Source organism: Haemorhous mexicanus, chromosome 16, assembly GCF_027477595.1.
Source record: "Haemorhous mexicanus isolate bHaeMex1 chromosome 16, bHaeMex1.pri, whole genome shotgun sequence".
NCBI classification, from domain to species: Eukaryota; Metazoa; Chordata; class Aves; order Passeriformes; family Fringillidae; genus Haemorhous; species Haemorhous mexicanus.
The window spans coordinates 15,103,263-15,125,099 of record NC_082356.1 but is presented as its reverse complement, the minus strand read 5'-3'; the positions used below and the strand labels follow the sequence as shown (position 1 = coordinate 15,125,099).

Below are 21,837 nucleotides of genomic sequence, written 5' to 3'. Positions count from 1 at the left end.
CCACTCCACAGGTCCCAGAGCAGAGAAACTGGGCTCCTCTTCCATATCAGCTCCAACCACTCACAAAAAATACCTTAACAAATGCCAGGGAGTCACAGAAGATCACTTAATTTTACAGAAACAAAGATGAAAATGTGACTGCTGACTTGCTGGCACAGGAATGGCTTCATCTAAGCCTTTGTTGCGGGAAACCCCCAGCTCAGCTGCAGCACATCTCAGTAACTTCCAGTTGACTACCTAATATTTCCCTGTCTTCATAGTACCTCACACAGGCTAAACCATCAGCCTCATTCTTCTGCTCTAACAGTTACTGCCTCCCAGATCATCTCATGCCAAGTACTCTGCCTAAGGCTACTGAAAGCATTAGAGCTAACAAGAGGTCTGTGCCTTCCCAGTGGAGAGGCAGCTATCAGTGAGGCCTCCCCCAATATTTCACAGGGTCAGTTACCCTTTTGGGATGACAAGGGAAGCCTTGAAAGTGCAGTGGTAGTTCTGCTTGTCTGGTGGGGTGAAGGTCACCGTAGCAACGGCACAGGATGAGCCAGGAATGGACATCTTGACTGGATATAACTTGAAAATGTTGTTGATAGAGCTTTTTTCCTTGGGGGAACCCAGAGAGCAGTGTTAGGAGAAAACACCTTTCAACATGACACAGTTTTATTAATAAATGCATTACTGAGAACAGCCCCAGACACTGTGTCTTCCTTCCTGCTTCCCTGGGCAGGCTGCCTCCCTCCCAGGGAATTCTGACCTTGTGTGTTTTGAGTGCTGGCAGCTGCCCCAGCATATATGGGAAGTGGCCACTGCATGGAAGACTCTGCAAATAACCCAGACCTGGCCTTCAAAGAGAAGGAAAAGCCAGGAAGCCTGAGGAAATGCTCTGCTTTGAGCCCTGACATGTCAGTTCATAACAGCCACTCTCTGTGTGTGCTTCCAAGAGAGGTTCAGAAGGATTCACTTCTCCCACCAAAGACACAGAGGTGAGAGCCAAAACCTTGCTTGAGACATGCAGAATTCAACACAACTGTTCCCTGGCTCCCCTGCAGTTTGACCTGCACTGAGCTAGCCTAGTCTGGGCCACAGGCAGCAATGCATCTGGAGAACAAAACAAGCTCTCACACAGCCCTTAGAGGGAAACCTGTTCTTACCTCTCCAGGCAGGGGTTTGATGGAGAGGACCACGTCACATGGCAGACAGGTTGCATTGTAGATATTGAAATGAGCTTCAGTCTCTTGCCCAACTTGAACCTTGCTGAAGATGAATCTATTCTCATCTCTGACAAACAGGCCGGTGCCTTCCACTGACTGCAGCTTGTGGTCAAGGTCGGTGCTGCTGCAGATCAGATACTCCTTGAAGATTGATGTGATATCCTCAACAAGTGCTGTGGACACACCAGAGGGATGAGCATGGAGAAGCATCCCTGATTAATTTATCTGGACACTGCTGGCCTCTCAGAAGGCTTGATAAGCCCTTTCTGCCCGGGTGACTGCTATACCCAGCCTTGGGTGGGGGAGCTGGCTGTGAGGATGAAGCTCAGTCAACCTCAGTCTTAGAAAGCATTGCATTCCTTTTATCCTTCCACACATCTCTCTGAGCCATGGAGGGATGAGTCCACTGATGGACTCAAAATGGGCTGGAACCTCTGAGGATTTTAAGGTGGGACACCAGGGCTAGTGTGCCTCTCTACTCAAGCAGCAAGTTGAGGTGCTGATCAGCAGCAGGTGTGACCAAAGGCACTGTGGCCAGTATGTACCTGGGTGGCAGGACTCGGCAATCAGGGTGAAGGGAATGCCAAGGGCATTGTCCTTGGGGTCTGTGCCCATGATGTCAATGTAGAGCTGCTCCTCACATGTCCCCTCCTGCCTCGCGAGGCATTCCACTGTGATCTTTTGCTGGCCCAATGGACGGATGGAGCCAGAGCAGGGGAACACCGTGAACATGCCAAGACTGAGGCGAGCCTGCAGAAAAAGTTCCAGGAGAGGCTGAGGGCTAATAGCTGTGCCTTGAGCACCCCAGCAAAGAGTATGTGCTGCCTTGTCCTCCAGCTGGGCCCAAGCAGCGAGTCCCAGGGCAGGGAAGGATGACTCCATGGCCCAAAGGCAGCCACAGGCTGAGAGCAACAAATCAAGAGGAGCTGAAAGCCTGTCACAAGTGGTAGAGAGAAAGGAGTTTGAGTGTAAAGAGTGAGGGTGGTGGTGGTGGTCCTTCAACTTCCAAAGGTAACACAGGAGAGCAGAAATAGCTGTGAGAAATGATGGGAGAGAGGTAGAGGACTGGGAAGAAGAAAAAGCAATGTTGTCTGAGCTCTGTGGACTGGGAGTTCAATGGGGGATGTTTTTTATTCTGTGATGCTCACAGACCTATGCTGGCTAGCAGCTACCAAGCACAGGACCTGCTCTCCTCTGTTGACCCTAAAACTAACTTCAGGGGGACTGAGCAGATACTGGACTCCATCCTGCAGACCATGTCCCACCCTATGGTGATAAGCCCCCAGCCTGGGCACAGCAGTATCTTGTCACATCCCCTGCAGGAGCATTGCTGGGGAGCAGGAGTCACCCACCTGTGTTGAGGAGCTCAATTTCCGTCTCATTGAGCACTTTGTAGCCGATGGAGCAGATTCCCCTTCCTCTGAACTAAGAGGAGAAAGCAGAGGTATCTGTCATGCTGAGCTCCCCTGCCTTCCTCTGATGCCAAAGTTGGCCTTCCTCCTCAGAGAAGAAAGCCTTCCTGCTCCTGATGGCTCCCAGAGAGCAGCCTGCAGCTCCAACTGCTTGACAGGGCAGCTCTACCACCAGCTTCATACTATACACGGGGATATTGAGGTGGCTTTTTTTTGCTCCCTTTCCCCAAGCCAGGGATGCAAACGCATGATAGCCCAGGTCTCCTGGCTGCCTGCCACATATCAGCTGTGGGATGGTGCCTCCTCAGACAGGAAGGGTGGTGCAGGGCTTCTCATACCTTTTGCTTTCCAATGCAGATGCAAGCTTGGGTGCTTGGCGGATAAGGAATTTGAAGTTAAATTTGCCTTTGTTCTCCAGCAGGACAGTCTGGGTCTTCTTGGTGCCCTTGACCATGGCTCCAAAGTCAATGGGTGAGGCAGGCTCAATACTGTACTTGCTGTACTCAGCTTTCGCCGACACCCTCACTGGGATGTTGGCAACAGCCTGGCCTCCTTCACCTGAGCTGGCATCTATCACCTGTGTCCACAGGAAGGATGGTAAACAAAGCAAAGAGGCCAGCTCCATCCCAGGCCTCCATCAGTTTATCCCTCCCTGTTTAAACACCTTCTCCAGAGTCAGATTCTCAGCTCCACTTAGGAAGCTTCCCAGATGGTTTTGAAAGACTTTGTCTGTGTATGTAGGAGAGAGGATTCTCCAGTTAAAGCTCTCCTTCCATTAGACACCTATCCTATTTATGCTCCCAAACACCATGTGATAATGCAGACTGGCCCAGGCAGCTCACCTGGCAGTACAGGATGGGTTTGTTCTTGAGGAGGATTTCACTTGTGGGGTGGAAGAGTATCTCAACATTCACAGCAGGCTGAGAGGCAATCAGCACACCCGACTGAGGCTCAACAGTGAAGTGGGATACCAAGTCTCCCATGCTGGGACCTACATCCTTCAGTGTGAACCTGGAGAGGAAGGGAAGGAATGGAGATCTCTGCAATTAAAAGTATAGGTGCCACCAGCATAGCCAGGACTTTGCATAGGACCAGAAAAAACAGAAAAGGGAGAGTCCAACTCTGCTCCAGGAGTCCTGGATCTTGACAGAGAGTGCAGACAATCATGAGGTTACTGCAAGAAACCTTGACACTGAAAGTTTTCATTCACTCCCTTTACAGAGTCTCAGAAAGAGAAAGGAGGTGACCATCAAAGAAAGGCAAGGAATCTCAGCATCTCAGTGGCTGAAATATCTGAATTTTCTCCTTTGGGCTCCAGCTGAGCTGTGAAGAACTGCTGGTTTGTGGCTGGATTCTCTGGTAAAATAATTGAGATTAGAGAGTCCAGGTTTTGTATTTACCATGAAGTATCCAGCATGGAAACAGGTTCTAGCCATGGACAGAGGGTGAATGCAGGCCTGGGAACCCGAGGAAATGCTCACTACCAGGCAGCTGGACTCACCTGTACTCAACGTTGTATACCCCTTTGTTCTTGAGTCTCAGGACTTTCTTCACATTATCCAGGACATTAATGGTTCCAAATTCCAAGCTTCCATCTGGACCTGCAGAAAACCCACAGAGTGAGGTCAAATATGGTATTTGTGAGCTGCTGCAGAATACACAAGCTACATAGAAGTCTCAGCACAAGACCCTTTCCAGCAAGTTTCTGTTCTTTAAAGTGTTTTCCAGCTACTTGTCTGCCCTTTCTCTTCTTACTCAAAATATCTGCAGGCTTAGTAGCTAAGGAGCTCAGCTTCCATTTCCTCGCTTCCAAGCACAAATCCAATTACTTTATATGCTGTGCTGAGCCTGTGGGGGTTGCCAACTACCTGTTCATGTCACTTTTGTTTCAAACCCCCCAGATCCAATCTGCACATGAAGCTGCACACTTCAGAGTTTAGAGGGGAGAGACTTAAGGCTGTCAGAACCCTGACAATGCTTTATTCCACACAGCTTGCAGGGTATGTGCTTTATGTATCCATGACATCCTTGCATGCTGTCCCATCCCATCCCATCCCATCCCATCCCATCCCATCCCATCCCGTCCTGTCCCATCCTGTCCCATGTGCTTTGGTTGCCCACCTCCCAAGGTAATGCAGTACACCTGGACTGCTTTGTTTGAGAGGCATCCACTGACCTTCAGGCATGTCAATGCTCAGAGAAACATCATAGACCTCTGCAGAGATTTTGATGTTTTCAGCCTGAACAATCCCCAGGATGTTTTTTGTATCTGAAACCTGAGGCAGCAAGAAACAAACACTGTTCAGATTATTTTTTAGGTAGACAGCCTATAAGTCCTTGTCTCTGCTGGCTGCTTCCCCTATGGCCTGCCCGGCTTCACAAGCATTGGTGAACTCCCAAGCTTTGCTAACCTGTTCCTCTCATGGGCTGCCCCAGTGAGATTCTGCTGCAGTAAAAAACCCTATCAGCCCAACTCTGCACTCCTAGAGCAGGGAATGCTGTCTGGGAGAGGCACAGAGATGTAAGAACAACCACAAGAAGTGTGAGGTGTCTCAGAGCAGGTGGTATTGACAATCCCCTCCTGTGGGAGCTCAGCACATCACTCCTGATGTCCAGAGCTACTGAGAGAACCCTTGGGGGGCTCGGGAGTCTTGGAATGTTGCCAAAAGCACTTGGTGGCTTGATTTTGATCCATCTAGAGATGTGCCACCGATGTATGAGGAAATGGAACCTGCGAGAATCACTCGAGTGTAAATGGTGAAGGGAAGATATCATTATAGGGTGAATCACAAATTTTGGGGTTTCGGTACAGGGGGGTTGCAGAGACAAGATGGAGGAATCAGGGTGTGCCACCAGGCTCTTCCTTCTTCTTCCTGTCTTCCATCTTCTGGAGTGGTGTTGGCATTTGGGGATTGGTCTGGGATGAGAGTGTAGTTAGTGACGAAGATGAGAGGTATTGGGGACAAAAGGTAAATATGATATACGTAGTTTTTGTTATAAAAGATGCGACCGCCTTGGGGGTGGGCAGAGTGCCTTTGGCTGCCGTGCTGGTCAGATCCTTCGGGCAGAGAAAGGACTTTTTAGATAAGAAATAATAAACAATTCTGAAGACCAAAAAAACCTAGCGTCCAGACTCATCCTTTGAAGCCCAGCGTGCAAGAACCATCCTGAGCGCGTGTGGGGGCAGAGACAGACAGCTGACCCCATACCCTCCAATCACCTAGCACTCTCTCTGAAATGCAGCCCCTAAACCATGGGGAACAAAATCCCAGGAGGAGAGTTTGTTGCACTATGCAAGCGCTTCAGACAAAGTCCAGGAGGAATGTAGAGATCACGCTGCAGTCTGTACAAGCAAACAACAACCTTCAACCTTAGCTACAAACAACCACCTTCAGCCATGCACAGGGACAAGGCTGGGGCACAGGATGCAGTGTCTGCTTGTCTGGGGGACTGTGGATGCACTGCACATCCTGGCAAACGCTGTGTAGAGGCAGAAGTTGGGGTCACAGCACCCTTGTGTCTGGCAGGTGCAGCTCTTCCTGACTCTGTCCCTAGGAGCACATGGCAGCTCACTGTGCCTTGCTCTGTCAAGTCCCTCTCACCTCTAGTCGGAGGGTCTTCTCAATGCTGCCAATCTGCCAGGCCTTGAAATGCAGTGTCACTTCAAACTCTGAGCGGGGACCAATGGTGCCACGATCTTGTGACAAGGAGAAGGCCTCAACAAGGTCATCCAGCCCACGGAGCTGCCAGGCCATGGGCAGTAGAGTGTTGTTTTTCAGGACCAAGGTCCTGCTGTCAGTCCTGCAGAGACAGGAAGGCACTTGCTGGGTGGTCACACCAGCCTCACCACCGAATGCAACTTGGAGCAGCTCCATCCATGCCCCAGAAACCAGAGTCAAACCTTTTCTCTTTGTCACCAGTCTTGGAGTGCTTGTGGAATGACTGACCTGTGCAGAAGCAGTTTGTTAAAAGACAGCTCCAGGGGGCTGACCTCCAGCTTCATGTCCACCCCATGACAGCAGAGGCTGAAGACCACTGGGTCCGGGTTCTTCCCAATGCTGCAGATGAGTTTGTCTTCCAGGAAGCCAGGGGAAGTGGGGTATGCCCAAATGGTCAGCTCCTGGACATGGCCCCACAGGAAGAAATAGAAAGAGCTCTGTGTGCGAGCAGGAGGAGCAGCCCCTGAGCACTTCTGTGGTGCCTGCTCTACCTGCCCTTCTCCCACCTGCTTCTCCTTTGGTTTCAGTGTCATGTTGGGAGGGTCCAAAAGGAATGTCTCTGCTTCCCCAGCATTCTCAAAGGAGAACTGAACCTCCACGTCCACGGGGGAGTTGTTGAGGATGGTTAGATTCTCCGAGTTGCTGGGACAGTTCTGGGCCTTGTACCTGTCCACAAAAGGGGAAAAGGCTGAAGAGCAGACTGTTGTCTTTGCCACACACCAAGGAGAGCACCGTGTGCACCCGAGGAAGTGGTGCTGGAAGACCCCACTCTAACATACAAGTGAGGGAAGTGGATCCCAGTCAGGGGCATGGGCATGTGCTCATCCTTGCCTTACTTCCCCCGGACTTGGTGCCTCCAGCCCAGAAGCCTGATGATGCTCAGGCCAATTCAATTGTTTTAAATAAAATGTAAATTCAAAGGTGCCTAGAAAAATAACAGTATAGCAGGCACATGGGTTCTTTCCCCTTCTTTCTTGGGGTGCCTTCCCTGCAGGGTATAAAGAAAGGCTTTTGAAAAAAGAGTTTAGCCAATTTCTTTCACAAAAGTCATGAAACTGCTTTGGATTTCATGGGTTAGCTCAAAGTCTGAGAAAGAAATATATCAATTCCCAAGAGGAATGCAAAAAGATAACAAATGACCCTTCTCTCAGGCATGGAAAGTACTTTGGAGTGAAAGGGTTAAAGAGGCAAACAGAAATCCCAGACAATCCATCAACCTGGCTAATGACTGTCTGTTTTAAAACTATTTTGATTTCATTAACTTGGGTTGTCAAAATCGCCCTAGCTCTCGAGAGCTCCCACAGAGACAAGAACTTAATGTTAAATGTCATTAAAAAAAAGTGACAGTAAAAGTAGAAATACACAATAGCTTCAATGACAAGGTGTTTAGGCAGACTTTATCCAGCAGTGAGGATGCAATATTATTACAGGAAAATGTAATTCCTGTTGTACGTTATCCCTAACACCTATTGGCAGGTCAATCATAAAATCTTATTAATAATTACAGATGAATGAAAAGTTTACAAAACCATCTACAGAATAATTGCTCAATCAGGCTACCTGCAGAACTTAAAGCACTTCAAAAACCACCATGAAGTTCATCTCCTAAGGGGTGAAGCTGAGATGTGGGGCGGGGACAAAAGTTGCCCCCCAAGTCACCTTTGGACTGGCAGCAGCACACAGCTCTGGCCACCAAGGTGGCCACCAATGCACCCACTGGGTAGGCAGAGCAGCTCCTGAAAGGCTCTTTTGTCTCTTATCTGATCAAGTTCACACATCTGTGGTCCTTCCAACCCATGTGTCTCCCCGGACAGTGCCCTGGATTGTGCCACCAAGACAGCCTGTCTCTACAGGCATGTCCAGGAAAAGCCCAGCAGGGAGCACATACCACTCTCTTGATTTCCCACACAGCAGTGGTCCAAAGTGGAATTGCTTTGTGCTCTCAACATATTCCTTGAATACGATTTCATCTTTCTTCACGGTTTTCCTCCACTGTGGAAATACCAGCCTGGGCAGAGAAAGGGGGGAAGGATGAGCTATGAGATGCTCCAAGTAGGAAAATGTAGTCAGAAAGCCAAAACCCTTCCTGGTGGCTGAGGTACCAACTGCCATCTGAGGTACCAGATGGCTGAGGTACCATCTGCCTTACCAGCTCCCAGCCCAGGAAGAGAGGCTGGGCAACCTCAGGCAGCACAATCTGCCCAGGCCAGAAGCCCCAAGGGGCAGCCCTGGCTGTGAGTTCAGGGGCAGCTGTGGTGTGGGAGGCTGCCAGGGGCCAGCCTTACCGAGGGTTCTGGCAGATGCTGGGGTACAGGCTGGTGCCACTGCAGGGCAGCTCGTATTGGCGCTTCGTCTGCACGAGCTCAAACCTCAGTGTCTGCTCAAACTTCCCTGGCTTTTTGGTGGAGAAGTGGACCTTCAGTTCCACCTCACCAAGGGCAGGCACTATCCACCGGTACTGTTTCAGCCTGGCAGTTAAAGAGGAGGCTTCAGACAAGGAGCAAATGAAACAAGGAGAGTGCACTTGCCATCCCATAGAGGCACTGGCTCAGGGTCACTGTGGAGCTGGGGACGATGGACCTTGTTTGGCAAGAGGACCGAGAAGCAGAGGCATCACTTCCTCCTGTGCAGCTCACCTGGGGAATTCTGTATGGGTTGAGGCACTTTTCAGCATACTTTTGGATCTTGTTGAAAAGGAATGACGGGGACTTTTTCTTCTCTGTGTGGAGACCAGGTTCTCCTTCGAAGAGCTGTCTCTCCTGGCCGCTTTACCCGTCTTTGGTTGGCCCTTGGTAGAACTGCCCTTCACATCTGGGGCCTTGGCCTAAGGAGAGAGAGAAAAGGGAGGGAGAGCTGAGCCCTGAGACATCCTCATCCTGGAAAGCAAAATGGGGTTTTGTTCACCAACAGGAGAATAAACAAGTAAGTCCACCTGCCCATGGACTTGGTCTTCCTTATGGGTGTTTGTTTTGCCTAGGACACCCCTGCTCACTCAGGACCCTCTCCTCAAAGGACATTGATGGTTTAAGTAATTTTTTACCTCTTGTCTTACAGAACTGCTCTGTCTCCAGCAGAGCTGTCTCTTTTGTCCCACCCCTGACAGAAAGGAGACCTGCAGACACGGGGCCCCATCACATCTTCACTACCTCTTTACAATGATCCTTTTCCATCCAACCTGTCCCCTATGCCCCCACCTAGCCTGGTTCCTGCCCTTGCACCTTCAGTGCCAGCACCACTGGAGCACCCACCAAACTGTTTTTCATAGCAGCACCTCCTGGTGCCACAATGGTGAAGGGCCCCACATACTCTGCAGGGCCCAACCTCTCCACTGGGTACTCCACTATGGAGAGCACAGCAGCGGGAAGAAGGGGAGGCCCTTCGGGATGCAGTCCCAGATGTTCCAGCATCTAAAACAGAAGAGAAAATCCTATTTATCCTTCTGTCACCTTCATCCTCACAACTTCTTATTTAAAGGCACTGAGCTTTTGGGGGTTTTGACTTTTATGAAGTACAAGTGCTTTGTTATGCCCAGTGGAGTGAGCGGGCTCCAGAGCAGAGGCAAGAGCTACAAGCAGGACTGGGAGAGAAACCTCTCCCAAGTGACTCAGCTGAAGAAAACAATGACCATGAGCTGTCCTGGGACCGTTTATAATGATTTCCAGGCTGGGAAACTCTGAACAGATGGGATAACTTGTACACAGAGCACTCCCACTTTCTGATCATCTGAGGGATGGTGATAACCTCACCATCCACACAGATGATACAGTCATTGTGGAAAATCGTCAGGGGCCTGGAGAAGGCTCTGTGCCATTATCACCTGGGGGACACAATGCTCCAGGGCCATGGCAAGCTCAAGATCTGAGCTTTGCAGGGTTTTACCTGGTCGTCCATTGGCAGCTTCCCATCCCTCAGGATCTCCCTAATCATGGCCTTCGGATCTGTGACCTGCATGTCCAGGCATAGCACCCCAACATGCTCTCCCTTCCTCCCAACAACACAAACTATTTAGGTTCTTCTACAGCAGATAAAGCAGAGTTGGTTTTGCCCTGGGGATTGCCTCCATCTCCCTGGCACAAGCCTGGGAATGCTGGAGTGTTGTGAAGCTTGGGCAGCGTGTCCATGGGGACCAGACCTGCCTTCTCACCTTCTCCTCAAGGTACTGCTCATCAAAGTCCAGGGAGTAAAACTCTATGGGGAAGTTGCATGGGTTCTTCACCACCACTGTGGCCTCCACCCCATTGCTGTCCACCAGCACTGGTTCCATCTTTAGTGCTGGGGGACTGAACTCCAACCGTGGTTCCAGACCTTGTCCTGAGAGGTGCAGCTTTAAGAGATTGCTGCTCCCACAAATGGTGAGCTTCAGCTCATTCTTGTAAGACCTCTGAAAAGAGAAAAGTGTGGAAAATTCATCTATGAAGTCCCAAGTGACAGGAGCCCAAATACAACACTTGCCTCAAGGTCAGGGTGTTATCAGTCCCTCCAAGGTGAACAGAAACCAGATATTTATTTATGCTAGGGACTACAGTGTCTGTGTCCTGGGTCTGAGTAACTGGCAGGAATCCTGGAGTGCACTGTTAACTGGGTATTTGGTATCAGATGGATGTACAATGGACTGTCAGGCGTTTTCACCTAGTCATGCAGGAGTGCAATGCTCATGAGAAGGGCCTTCGGGGTTGCAGTGTCCAGACACAGTCCTGGCACTGCTGTATCAGGCAAATGCCAGCTCCAGGAGAGAGGCAAATGAGCTCTCACTGGCTAGAAATAAGGGTCATCTTCCCTGCTTAGTGTTTGGCTCTGGTCCAAGCCAGACACAAGATGGTTACATTTCTTGAGCAATTAAAAGATCCCTGGGACTGTTTGCGGGCACAGAAGCACTCGTGTCCATGCTGGGACACACTGTCAGTTTATGAGACCCAGAGGCCACAGACAAATCACTTTTGGGAATGTTCCATCTTTTAGGTTGAATCACCAGCTGCATGGGAATGTGCAGGCAGGCCAGAGCCCCAGGGACTGCTGGCAGCACACCACTACAGGTGACTGTCCTGCCATGCCAAGGAAAGTGTCTGGTGGCAGTTTGGTCTGTCAGTTCTGCAGCAGGATGGGCTTAGACTGGCCATTCCAGGATTATCCTCTGGGAGTGTGCAGCTGCTCTGCACCGAGTGTTGTAGCTGCAAATAGAGCCAGGCAAGGTGGAGGCTGAGGGGAGTTGGGCACATCCCCACCATGTGCTGAGAGGCAGCCACAGAGTCCTCATGCTCTCTGTGCAAGCACCCTGTGGGTGTTTCAAAGCACATCTCATGGGAGAGCTCTGTGGGGTGAACTGAGTCACGCTGAGTACAGGGCTTGCAGAAAGCTCCCTGCAAAAGCAGAGCTCCTACCACACTCTGTGCACCAGGCCCTCATTTCCACATAGCCCTGACAGGCCTCCCGGGCTGACACCTGCCAATCTCACCTCCTCCTTGGGTGTAAACTGGATTTTCAGGTTCTGCCACCTTCCTGCATCAAGGGTTCCTTTGGAAGGTGTCACTTCAAAGGGACAGGGCTCATCCTCCAGTGCCTGCTGCTTCTGACGTACGGCTGGTGTCGTGTATTTTGATTGTTGATTGTTCTGGGCACAGAAACAAATCGTGTGAGGTATCCTCAGTCTGTGAGGACAGAGCCTCAGTTCCTGTAGTGCTCTGAGACACTGATATGGTGCTGAGAGCACCCACAGCCAAACCAAGTGTGGCCCCCATAGCCTAGAGCTGGAGGGAAAACCTGTAGACAGGGCGGGCAGATAGGGAACTACTGCTCTCAGAGGAGGAGGAATGGGTGAAGATGGCAGAAAAGCAAAGCATCCGCTAACGGAACAGGTCCAGGCAAATCAGCCTTGCTATAGACCCTCAGAAGCTTCCTCAAACATGCTGTAGACCCAAGTGCTCAGGCAGCCACAGGAGCAGAAAGGGCAAGAGACACAAAGAAAACCCAACCAAGAAGTTACATATTCAACGTCACCTGTGCTTTACCTTCAGAACAGGCTTGATGGACCATTTGCAGGGTACTTGGAACTGGTTGTAGAGTTGGATTGTCTCAACCTGGCACTGCCCAACGAGGATGTCAGAGAACTGCAGAGTTTTCTTGGAGAGGTCAAGTGACACTTCCAACACAGTGGCGCGGAGGCGGATGTGAAACGTTGGGCCTTTTCTCACCTGGGGAAGGACAGAGAATTCAGCGGAGGGTGCAGGTGACATCTTCTGCTGTGCCCAGCCTGCTGCCTGCCCCAAGAGCTGTGGTACCTCTATGGGCAGCAGCACATCCACGTCACCCTGTGGCCAGCGGGCACTTTCAAAGCGCACGTCAAATGCCACGCTCTGCCTGGGGGGCAGGCCATTCATCTGGTCCAGGTCCATGCTGAAACCTTGAATGGATGAAAACAAAGCAGCTGAGATACACGAGAAACACAAAATGTGCGCTACGCATGTTAAGGCCTTACAGGTGTCCTGGCTGAGAGGTCTGGGGAAAACCCCGCGCCGTGCTGTGACCTGGACAAAAACTTAGAGTGCACCTGAACACCCCTCAGACACAGTGAGCCACTGTGTGATGGAAGTGCAGCCTTACCTCAAGGCCTCTTTTGGAAGCCTCTTTTGATCCACCAGAGGAACTCACAGACTGTTTCCTCAGTAAAGGCTGAATACAAGTGCTGTGACAGTATGAACTCCAAACAAAGCACTTCCAAAACACAGCAGACCCCACTGGTTGGCAAAACAAGCCCACAGAGTGCCCAAAGAAACTTGCTGCTCATGGGAGCCAAGGGCAGAAGATGCTGAGAGGTGACCAGGGTGATGAGCCCATCTGCCCCTGCACTGAAGCATTAGGGCAGTCACAGGCAGGCCAGGAGAGGTCCCTGGGCATGGATGGCCAGGAGAATTCTGCCTCTAAAGCTCCCAAGCAAGGGCACTGAGAAGAAAAAAGCTCAAAAACCTCCCCAAGTTCAGTGGCTTCAGCTAATCTGTCTGAGACACCTTCAAGCCCACAGGAAGCATCTCCAGCACTGCTTACCTGTGTCCTGCAGGACAGACACATTGACCTGGAAGAACACTGGGATCTTCCCAGGGTTGGTGATCTCCAGAGTGCTGCTCTCAGTGAAACCCTTAAGGACAGTGCCCATGTCCAGGACATACTCAGGCAGCTCAACTCTGCAAGGAGGATTAAGGACAGTCCTTTAACCACAGCCTGGCTACATGTCCAAGTGGACAGCCATAAATAAAGTGGCTATTTCTTTATTCACTCAAAAACCTCAGTTTTTTACAAAAAACTCAGCTCAAGCCCATGAAACCCATGGCCTGACCACCTGGCAAAGAGTTTGGGAAGTCAGGAGGAGTAAAGGTCCTAGGTTTTATCAGCTACTAATGGTACTTGAAAATAAAATTATTTAAAATGGACACTGGCCACACCTCCTCTGCCATGAAAAGCCAGTAATAGGTGAGTCCACTGGGCCTCCACTGGTCTCAGTGAAACTGCTTAGCCTGGTGTACAGCCTGAGCCCTTACTTTGGGGCCTAGGAATAAGGTTTGCCTGCACAGGAAGTCATCACTGCTCTGCAAACAGATCACATGACCTGTTCTGCAGAGCATCTTTCTGAATTGAAGCCTCTGGTACTTGTGCTGCCTCATGATGGTGCAAAGGGACCTACCATGTTACCTAGATAAGCCCTGTCACCCCATCAGGATTCAAGCCATCTGATTTTGGGTGTTAAAACATTTGCTGGCACGTGCAGTTCCCTTCTCCTTTTGTTTAGTGTGCTCTGTTAGTTGGAACCAAGACATCAGCTGGGAATTTTTTCTTTCAGAGCTAGTCAGCAGGGAGGGAATTTATGCTGTCTGGAAGGTCTTGAAAGTCTGCACGGGGTCCCCAGCTCTAGGGACAGAACCCCACACCTGTGAGGAGCTGAGCAGGCCAAAGCTCAGCGTGGGGCTGGGGAAGGGAGGACACTCCACTGCTCATGTGTAGCACGTCACAGCCACTGGGACCAGACCCCTTCTGAAGCTGGGAATAACTCTGCAGACCCAAGGAGCTCTCAGGAGGAGGGGACATTGCTGGGTGTTCCCACGGGGCACCTGGAGATGGGGATGGGAGTCCCTACTCACTTGACAAGGCTCTGGCACAGCTTTTTGTCAGGGAGCCTGCACTTCAGGGGATGGGATGTGAGCTTTTTCTGCAGCCCTAGAGCAGCCTTCTCTATCAGCATCCTCATCATCTTTATCTGCAGCTGAGTGTTTGGCTGAGGAAAGGCAAGACAGTGGCTGGTTAGCAAAGGTCCTTCCCAAGGCACAGCTTGCACCTGAGAAAGGATCCCACCCCGCTCTTGTTGGGAGGGGCTGGGGGGTCCTCCTGTCTGGCTGCTCAGTGTCTGTGACACCTCCTGCTCTCTTAGCCAGGACCTCATCTCCAGGGAAGTAACTCCAGCATCTTTGCCTGCCCAGACACCGTTAGCAAAGCTGATCTGGCCAGGTAGACAGACAAGTCAGGAACCTTCCAGAGCTCCATATACTTGCCTGCCCCCAGCCAGTACCAAGGCAGCTTGGACAAAAACTGTCTTGAAAAGGAACCAGGACCAAACTGCTGCCTTTTGGAGATGAGCAGCACCAGCACAGCCCCAGGGCACAATCAGGCAGGTGCTGTTAAGGTCTGTAAACCTGGCAGGGCTTGGACTGGGGCCAACAAACTCCCCAGCAATAACCTGCATCACCTTCAAAGCACCATCAACTCCATCCCTTGAGCATGGCCTCCAGGATCTGTCCCTGGGGTAGCCAGGAAGCTGATGCAGCCCCAGAAGAGACTATGATCAGAGTGGCAGCCCTACGGGAAATGCTGAGGTGATGCATGGCTGTAAGTGGACAGAAAGGTCCCAGGTGCCACCAGGGCACCAGGAAGCTGCTGTGGGCTGCAAGGGGCTCAAGTGACATGGAGAAGGTGGCATGTGCCAAACGGGGCTACACTTGTCCTTACTGCAATGCCAGAGCCAAGCAAGCGGGGCTGCTGGTCCTGAGGCTTCGGATTCCAAGTCTCCAAGGCCTGAGTTTTCAGGGTCTGAGACTTCAAGGTCTCAGTTGTCAGGCTCTGAGTCTTCTTCTGAGCAACTTCTGATTTATTCCTCTGACTGTACTGTTGTAGGTGTTTTACGGGCTGTTTCAGTGGCTTCTCATCTTTTTCATTTTCTGATGGAAGAGAACATCCACAAAGAGAAGTGTGCAAAGTGCCAGTCCCATTTAAGCTGAAAGTCCCCACTTCCCAATGTTGGTTTCTTCCAGAAAGAAATCCCTCAAACCACCTACAGAAAGTGGATGCTGCTGCTCCTCTCTGAATCCTCGTGTTTGCTCCCACCCATCTCCCTCCCCACAGTGGAGCATCTCATCTCCTGCAATGTCAGGGAGCATCTCATCCCATGCCAGAAGCCCTGCCAGCCTCTCTTACAGCTTTCCCACGCCTTTCACTCTAGCCATCATCCTTCAGGACCCTGCCAGATGTGCTGGCAAGCTCTGCAGGGTGGTTCCTGGGACAAAGCCCACATGGGATCCTCTGCTCAAGACTCATGAAGCAACCAGGGGGCTTGAGTTGGTCTGGGAGTCCTGCAACCCTCCAGGCTTGGTGGAGGTGAGCATGAGGTGCCCTATAGGCATATGGTTAGGGAACAAAACCTGAGGGGCCCTTCTTGGGGGCAGACAGGCAGTGCCCACCTCTGATGTTCCAGGGCAGGTTCACACTGATCATGGGACAAGATGCTTCTCCTTTCAGGAAGATATTTTCTGGTTCCAGGTCACCCACTTGAAGCTGGTAAGTCCTGCTGAAAGCTCCTGGTAATGTCGGCAGGTAAGAGAATTTCAGCACTTGCTTCTTGCCAGGTGCAATGGAGCCCTGCAGGGACAGGAAAAGATGGAGGGAATGCATCAGAGTGTTTGATGGGGATGGTTCAGGGAATAGACAGGCTGAGGAGACAGGTTCTCATCTAGAAGAAACCATCAGACCACATCATCTTCATGATAAATATATTAGTGTTGGCTTTCACAACTGTTAGAGTAAGTACTATTTGTTTTATAATGTTGACTTTTGTAAAAGAAGTTTTGCTAAACTTTAGAGGTCTTTTAATGTGAATGTTGTGTTGTGATAGCATGTTGGTGAAGAGTTGTAATATTAACATTTAACCAGTGAAGGAATGGAAATCTGTTGAATATGTTGAAAAGCAACAAATGACCACCACTAGGACAACTGCACATGCTCCAAAAGGGTGGGAGAGAGGAGAAATTACATTAAAATGTTTGAATATGTATAACTACTTGTAAATATGTATTAGGCTGATGCAATACCCAGGGTATATAAGGGGTGCTGCTGTATTGACTGGTGTCCCTCTGGCTGCAGCTAAGAGCTCAGTGCTGTTATTTCTGCTTTACTGACTTTTTTCCCAATTGTCTCTTATTAAATTTTAACTGAGGAGTGGGCTTCGCTTCTCACACCTTCGGCCTTCTTTGTGCCCAAAAGGTCGAGCCTCTGACCCCGGGGTGCAGTGTGTCCTCCCCAGGGCTCATAAGGCTGCAGCCCCAGCACAGCCCAATGTGAGCACAGCTCTGCTGCTGATGCGGTTTGCCCTCAGCCAGCACGAGTCCGCCTCGACAAAAAAAGGCTCTTCTGCTGCCGCTGTGGAAGGGAAGTCTCCACACTGAGCAGGGCCAGCAGCTCCTTTCATCCCTTATAGGAGACAGGCATGAAGAAATGGGAAAGCCAATCGGCTTCCTCTTCCCACCGCAAGGAGGGGCAAAGGCAGGAGTGCTGCTTCGGCTCAAAGATATACAGGCAGGACTGAGAAGCTTGGACAGCGGTGGAATGCTGCTAATTTTTCTCCTTGCTCTTCCAGTCCCATTGCTCCCTGGCGCCCTTACTGCCCCACAAAGCCACTGCACAGCAACAAAGCTGGAGGAGGCAGGGACCAGCAAGCCTACCTAAGGAACATGTAAGTGGTGCCTGGCAATGGCAGTGGGGAGGCAGAGCCACGGACAATGTCCTGTATGATCACACAGCCTGGGTAAGGTGACCCTCAGAAACGCTCCAGTGCCAGCACAGCCTGAGATCTCAGCCATCGGGGTCCCCAAAGTGACTGTGAGGAACCAATTAGATTTTTAGTTATGCCTCAACATATGTTATAAATTCATTTTCTGACATGGGGTGAAAAATTACTATAGGGGCTGTACACATGCTGGGAGCCTTAACACATCCCACGTGTAAAGGAGATCGCTAGGAGAAAATGCAGGCAGGCTCCGTGTCTGGGGGGCTGCAAGCGACCACCCCCTTGGAGGTGGGCAGACCCCGAAGCCCGGGAAAATTTTGCCCGTCTGAGCAAGTGTCTTCCTAAAACGGCTGAGTTATGAGAGGAATCTTAGCATATAAAAGTAGTTAACACTGCCAGTTTTTCCCCCGCCATTTTTGGGTTTTTTGTTGGGCTGGGAGCACCTGGAGGGTCCGGCTCCCTGCAGAGCCACTTCTTCCCTGTCTGTCTACGCTGCTGTCGCCGCTTCCCCGCTCACCGCCGCAACCTAATGCTCCGCTGTTTCCCTGAGGGAGCAGCCGCCGCGCCTCGACCGTGACAAGCTGCGGCAGCAAAGCCCGGTGGCCACAGCCCGCGGATGGAGCCCGGCGCGGCCGCAGCCCGCGGGACAGCCGGCCATGCCGCCGGCAGATCGAGCCTCGCCCGCCGCGGCGGGCACGCACGCTGGTGCGGCTGGCAGCGCACTTGCTCCATCTGCGGAGCAGGACCCGACAGAGCGCCCCAGCACTCTACGGTAACGCTCTGTCCCTGTCCTCTGTTGCTCTGTCCGTTTCTCATTTTCTCTCTCTGCTCTCTTTTCTATCCCCTTCTGGTCGGGACCATGCCCCCTCTTTATCGATAAACAAATTTCAGATATAATATTTGCTGCGTTTGTGCCTTATTTTCGTTCGAGAAATCTATCAAAAAGAATTCTCCTCTACTCCCCTTACAGCAGGACAGACCTGTGCCGCCTGCCGGTGTCTGCCCTATAACAGAAGAGCCACACACCAGCCAAAGCCGTGGGGGAATCTATCAGGAGGGCACTTGTTTGACCTTCTCTGCCCCCAGCAGAAATTGCTTACAGCCCTCTCTCTCTCATGGCTGGGTTTGGGTTTTCCTTTCTGACTTTTTTCCCCCTTTAACACCCCCCCACACCTTTTTTCCCCTTTAACACTCTCCTCGGCCACCTGACAGAGGGCTGGGGGTCAATCACTTGTGCTACTTACAGTGGTAGGCTTGACCAGAAACACACCAGGCAGATGCTTGTCTGCAGTGCTAGGGTTTAGCACCCAGTTGAATTCACTCCTGCCAGTGTTCGCCAGGGTGACCTTGCTGTGACCAACTTCATTAAACATCTGGAGAGAAGACACAGGAGTGGGAAGTTACAGACCCAGGCCTGCTGCTGGGACTCTCCTTCCTCTCTCCTGGGCTTGAAAGCAGACACATCATGGGAGCAGGGACCAGGGAGGAGATAGGGGCACTTGGGAACCTGGGGAACCCCCAGGCACAGGGCACCTGCACAGCACCAGGGAGCTCTGGCAGCACACAGAGGTGTGGTAACAACCATATGAGGGCCAGTAATAAATGGGGACACAGGGCACACAGGCCCTCTGCACTCTGAGGGGTCACCAACAGCCAGGAGAAACAGAGACAGCACTGAGGCATTACAGGAGAAAAGGCACCTGCCTGCCTTTTCTCCTGGAAAAAAGTATTTGCAAGCAACATGCATGCAACAAGGGAGTCACACAGGGCAACACAGACAGGGCCAGCAACTGGAAATATCTGTGGGCTTTCAACTGAAAAAGAGTGAAGTGGGGATTATTCTGGGACAGTCTCTCCAACTACAGTGACTGGAAGCCCAACTTCTTTCCTTGATTATCTGTGGATTAAGCAAGAGCTTTAGACAACAGCATCTCCTTGGAGGTCAGGCTTTAGGAGTGGATCAGCAGAGGGATGTCTCAGAGACATCCCCCTCAGAGCATCCCCACTGGGACCCTGCCTGGCCCAGGAGGCAGCATTAGGTACCCTGAAAAAGAGGCATTCCCAACATTTTTGGAGATGACCATTTTAAACCAGCTTGGATGCCGGATGTGTCCCTCAAAGGTTGTACTTCCAAGCCCCAGAGCCACCAAAGGGGCTGGGAAGGGGAGGGAGCCCTGGACCGAGGTGGGCAGGAACCCGCTGGCTGTGGTTCTAAGGAGCAGTGGCAGGGGCCATGTTTGGTACCTGAGAGCCACAGTTGATCTCCCGGAGGCTCAGGGAGTAGCTGACACGGGAGGCAATCAGCTTCACCTCGTAGGTGGGGCCTCCCTCCACGCGGCACAGCGCCTTTGCACCGGCAAAGACGTCGAGGTGCCCAGAATAGGTGAAGGACACCTTCTGTCTCTCTCCTGGCAGCAGCACACCCGACTGTGGCACGATACTGAAAGCCTTGATGGAGGACAGGAGAGACTGAGGTGTTGAGCATGGAAATGGATGCAGAAGAGCATCTGGGAGCAAAGTGCAGCGGTAGCCAGAGGGGTCTATTCCCCAAACACAGCCAAAATCATCCTAATCTCATCCTGCATCCATGCCACTGACCAGGGCAGGGACCATGGGGAAAATCTTCTCCCATACTCATGGATCAATGCATGAATACACTACATTAAAGTGAACTGGGATGTCTCCTGGCAGTAGAAATTCTCTCTGATGCACAACTCACCCTTAAAAAGCATTCCATTCCTTACTTCTTTTAGAAAAGGAGGAGACTCAGAGTGAGAGCTCTTGGAGCTCAGGGAAGAACTCCAGCCCAGCTCATCTGACTCCTGAGGCTTTTCCCCTCGCTCTCTGATTTATGGCCTGCTTTCTCAAGGTGCTATAGCAAAAGCTCCTGCAAAAATGTCCTATGGACCACCTGAGGAGTTCCGGGGGAGCAGTGCCCTCCATAGGTGTTGCACAGCGTCCTTGGGCAGCCCTACAACATGTCCTGCTCAGCCTTTCCAACAAGAAGCTGCTTCAGCAGCACTTTGTGATGGGCCCGGAGGGATGGGAGACCCCTCTGTGGCCAATGCTGAGGGCCCCCAGTGGCACTGGGAGCTCCAGCCCTGCTGGCCACACTGACAATGGGCAAGTGAGACAGATTCCCTCTTATCATCTCCGCTTCAAGGGGAGTGAGCAGTACATCCAGAGAGGACATGATTCCTGCCAACCCTAGTGGGAGCTGAGGGTGCTCAGGAGTTTGTGGCGGCACCTGAAAACAAGCCATTTCTATGCTAGGAGGAAGAGACAGCCACTTTGCAAAGTCTCATTTTTTAAGACAGCTTCAGGGCCACCAGTGCAATACCAGCTCTTGGGTGAAAGCAGAGACCTGCACACAGGGAGTCTGGCTGGGCTGGGAAGAGCGTACATGGAGATCAGGACTCATCACAGCTTGCTCTGGGAAAGAAGCTGGAGTTCTTACCATCATGATGCAGATAAAAGCCTCATCTTACATTGGGAAGGAAACAAGGCAAAAATATCCCACACAACATCGGTCTGTAGGATCTGAGCAGGCTTCTCCAAGGAAAACTCTCCTGTTTCTCCCTCCCACAGACCCCATACCCAACCATGGGCCCTGCTCCCTAACCCACTGTCAAGGCACAGGACAGCAGGACAGCAAAAAGGGAGGTCAGCACAAACATGACTTGGTGGTGGCAAGCTGGAGGGGCAACACAACCAGTAGGAGTACAAGAAAATCTACCTCTGTTCTTGAAGATTGGGCAAAATCACACTCTTTTTTCAGGGCTGTGGCTGCCTCCTCCTTTGCAATCTTTATGTGTCTCCATCGAGATGCTGAGCAATCTAAACTGGTTCTCTTCTCCTTTGGTGGTTGGGGTTTGAATTTAGGTGGGTAAGGCTTGTATCTGGAAAATAACGTAACTCTGAACAGGGACCTGCAGTGGGAGGGAGGGACACCTGCACCAGCAGCTCCTGGTCAGGATGCAGCCCCTGGGTGGGTGCTGGCACGTTGAACTGAGAAATGGTTTGATCCAGCCCTTCCCAATCCAGGCTGGAGCAGCTCTGTTCTAAAGGGAGCCGAGGGATGACACTGAGGTGCTGCAGCAGCTGCAACTGCTTGCACTGAGGAACTACAGAGGACAGGCATTGTCACCTTGTGGGGATGCAAAAAGCACGGTGGGAGAGGGAAAGACAGAGAAGGCAAGAAAAAAGGTGAGATTTGAGGCAGCAAGAGGTGGACCTGATCAGTGACGAGCCAGCACAGCCCCCCACAGTGCCCAGTGCCAGAAACTCTGCAGCTCTACCAGGTATTTATCAGGAATGTTTCTCTGACAGTGTTGGTGGCGTTGCTTGACATTTTCCAACACTCCCAGGTGACTCAGGTGACATTCCCCATTTTAAATTGAAGCAGGTGCTCAGGGTAACTCTGCTTGTGTTTCTAATGCCACATGAGGAACACAGTTGAG

General features: G+C 51.3%; 1 protein-coding gene across 3 annotated transcripts in view; it reads right to left on the bottom strand.

Annotated features, from left to right (window-relative positions):
* Nucleotides 1–21,837, bottom strand: part of LOC132334703 (hydrocephalus-inducing protein homolog) — a 59,036-nt gene that overhangs the window by 10,085 nt on the left and 27,114 nt on the right. For all 3 annotated transcript variants that reach the window (XM_059860789.1, XM_059860790.1, XM_059860791.1), the window contains exons 16-41: nt 21,114–21,276; nt 19,622–19,825; nt 18,622–18,750; nt 16,056–16,233; nt 15,328–15,536; nt 14,466–14,599; nt 13,378–13,514; nt 12,615–12,736; nt 12,345–12,527; nt 11,792–11,947; nt 10,484–10,720; nt 9,588–9,746; nt 8,976–9,163; nt 8,625–8,807; nt 8,228–8,347; nt 6,846–7,005; nt 6,568–6,740; nt 6,223–6,421; nt 4,797–4,896; nt 4,122–4,221; nt 3,463–3,631; nt 2,959–3,197; nt 2,561–2,633; nt 1,754–1,958; nt 1,149–1,381; nt 449–600 (exon numbers count right to left, since the gene is read on the bottom strand). In XM_059860789.1, the coding sequence (XP_059716772.1) occupies nt 449–600; nt 1,149–1,381; nt 1,754–1,958; nt 2,561–2,633; nt 2,959–3,197; nt 3,463–3,631; nt 4,122–4,221; nt 4,797–4,896; nt 6,223–6,421; nt 6,568–6,740; nt 6,846–7,005; nt 8,228–8,347; nt 8,625–8,807; nt 8,976–9,163; nt 9,588–9,746; nt 10,484–10,720; nt 11,792–11,947; nt 12,345–12,527; nt 12,615–12,736; nt 13,378–13,514; nt 14,466–14,599; nt 15,328–15,536; nt 16,056–16,233; nt 18,622–18,750; nt 19,622–19,825; nt 21,114–21,276 (4,305 nt within the window). The remainder of the gene's footprint in view (nt 1–448; nt 601–1,148; nt 1,382–1,753; nt 1,959–2,560; nt 2,634–2,958; nt 3,198–3,462; nt 3,632–4,121; nt 4,222–4,796; nt 4,897–6,222; nt 6,422–6,567; nt 6,741–6,845; nt 7,006–8,227; nt 8,348–8,624; nt 8,808–8,975; nt 9,164–9,587; nt 9,747–10,483; nt 10,721–11,791; nt 11,948–12,344; nt 12,528–12,614; nt 12,737–13,377; nt 13,515–14,465; nt 14,600–15,327; nt 15,537–16,055; nt 16,234–18,621; nt 18,751–19,621; nt 19,826–21,113; nt 21,277–21,837) is intronic.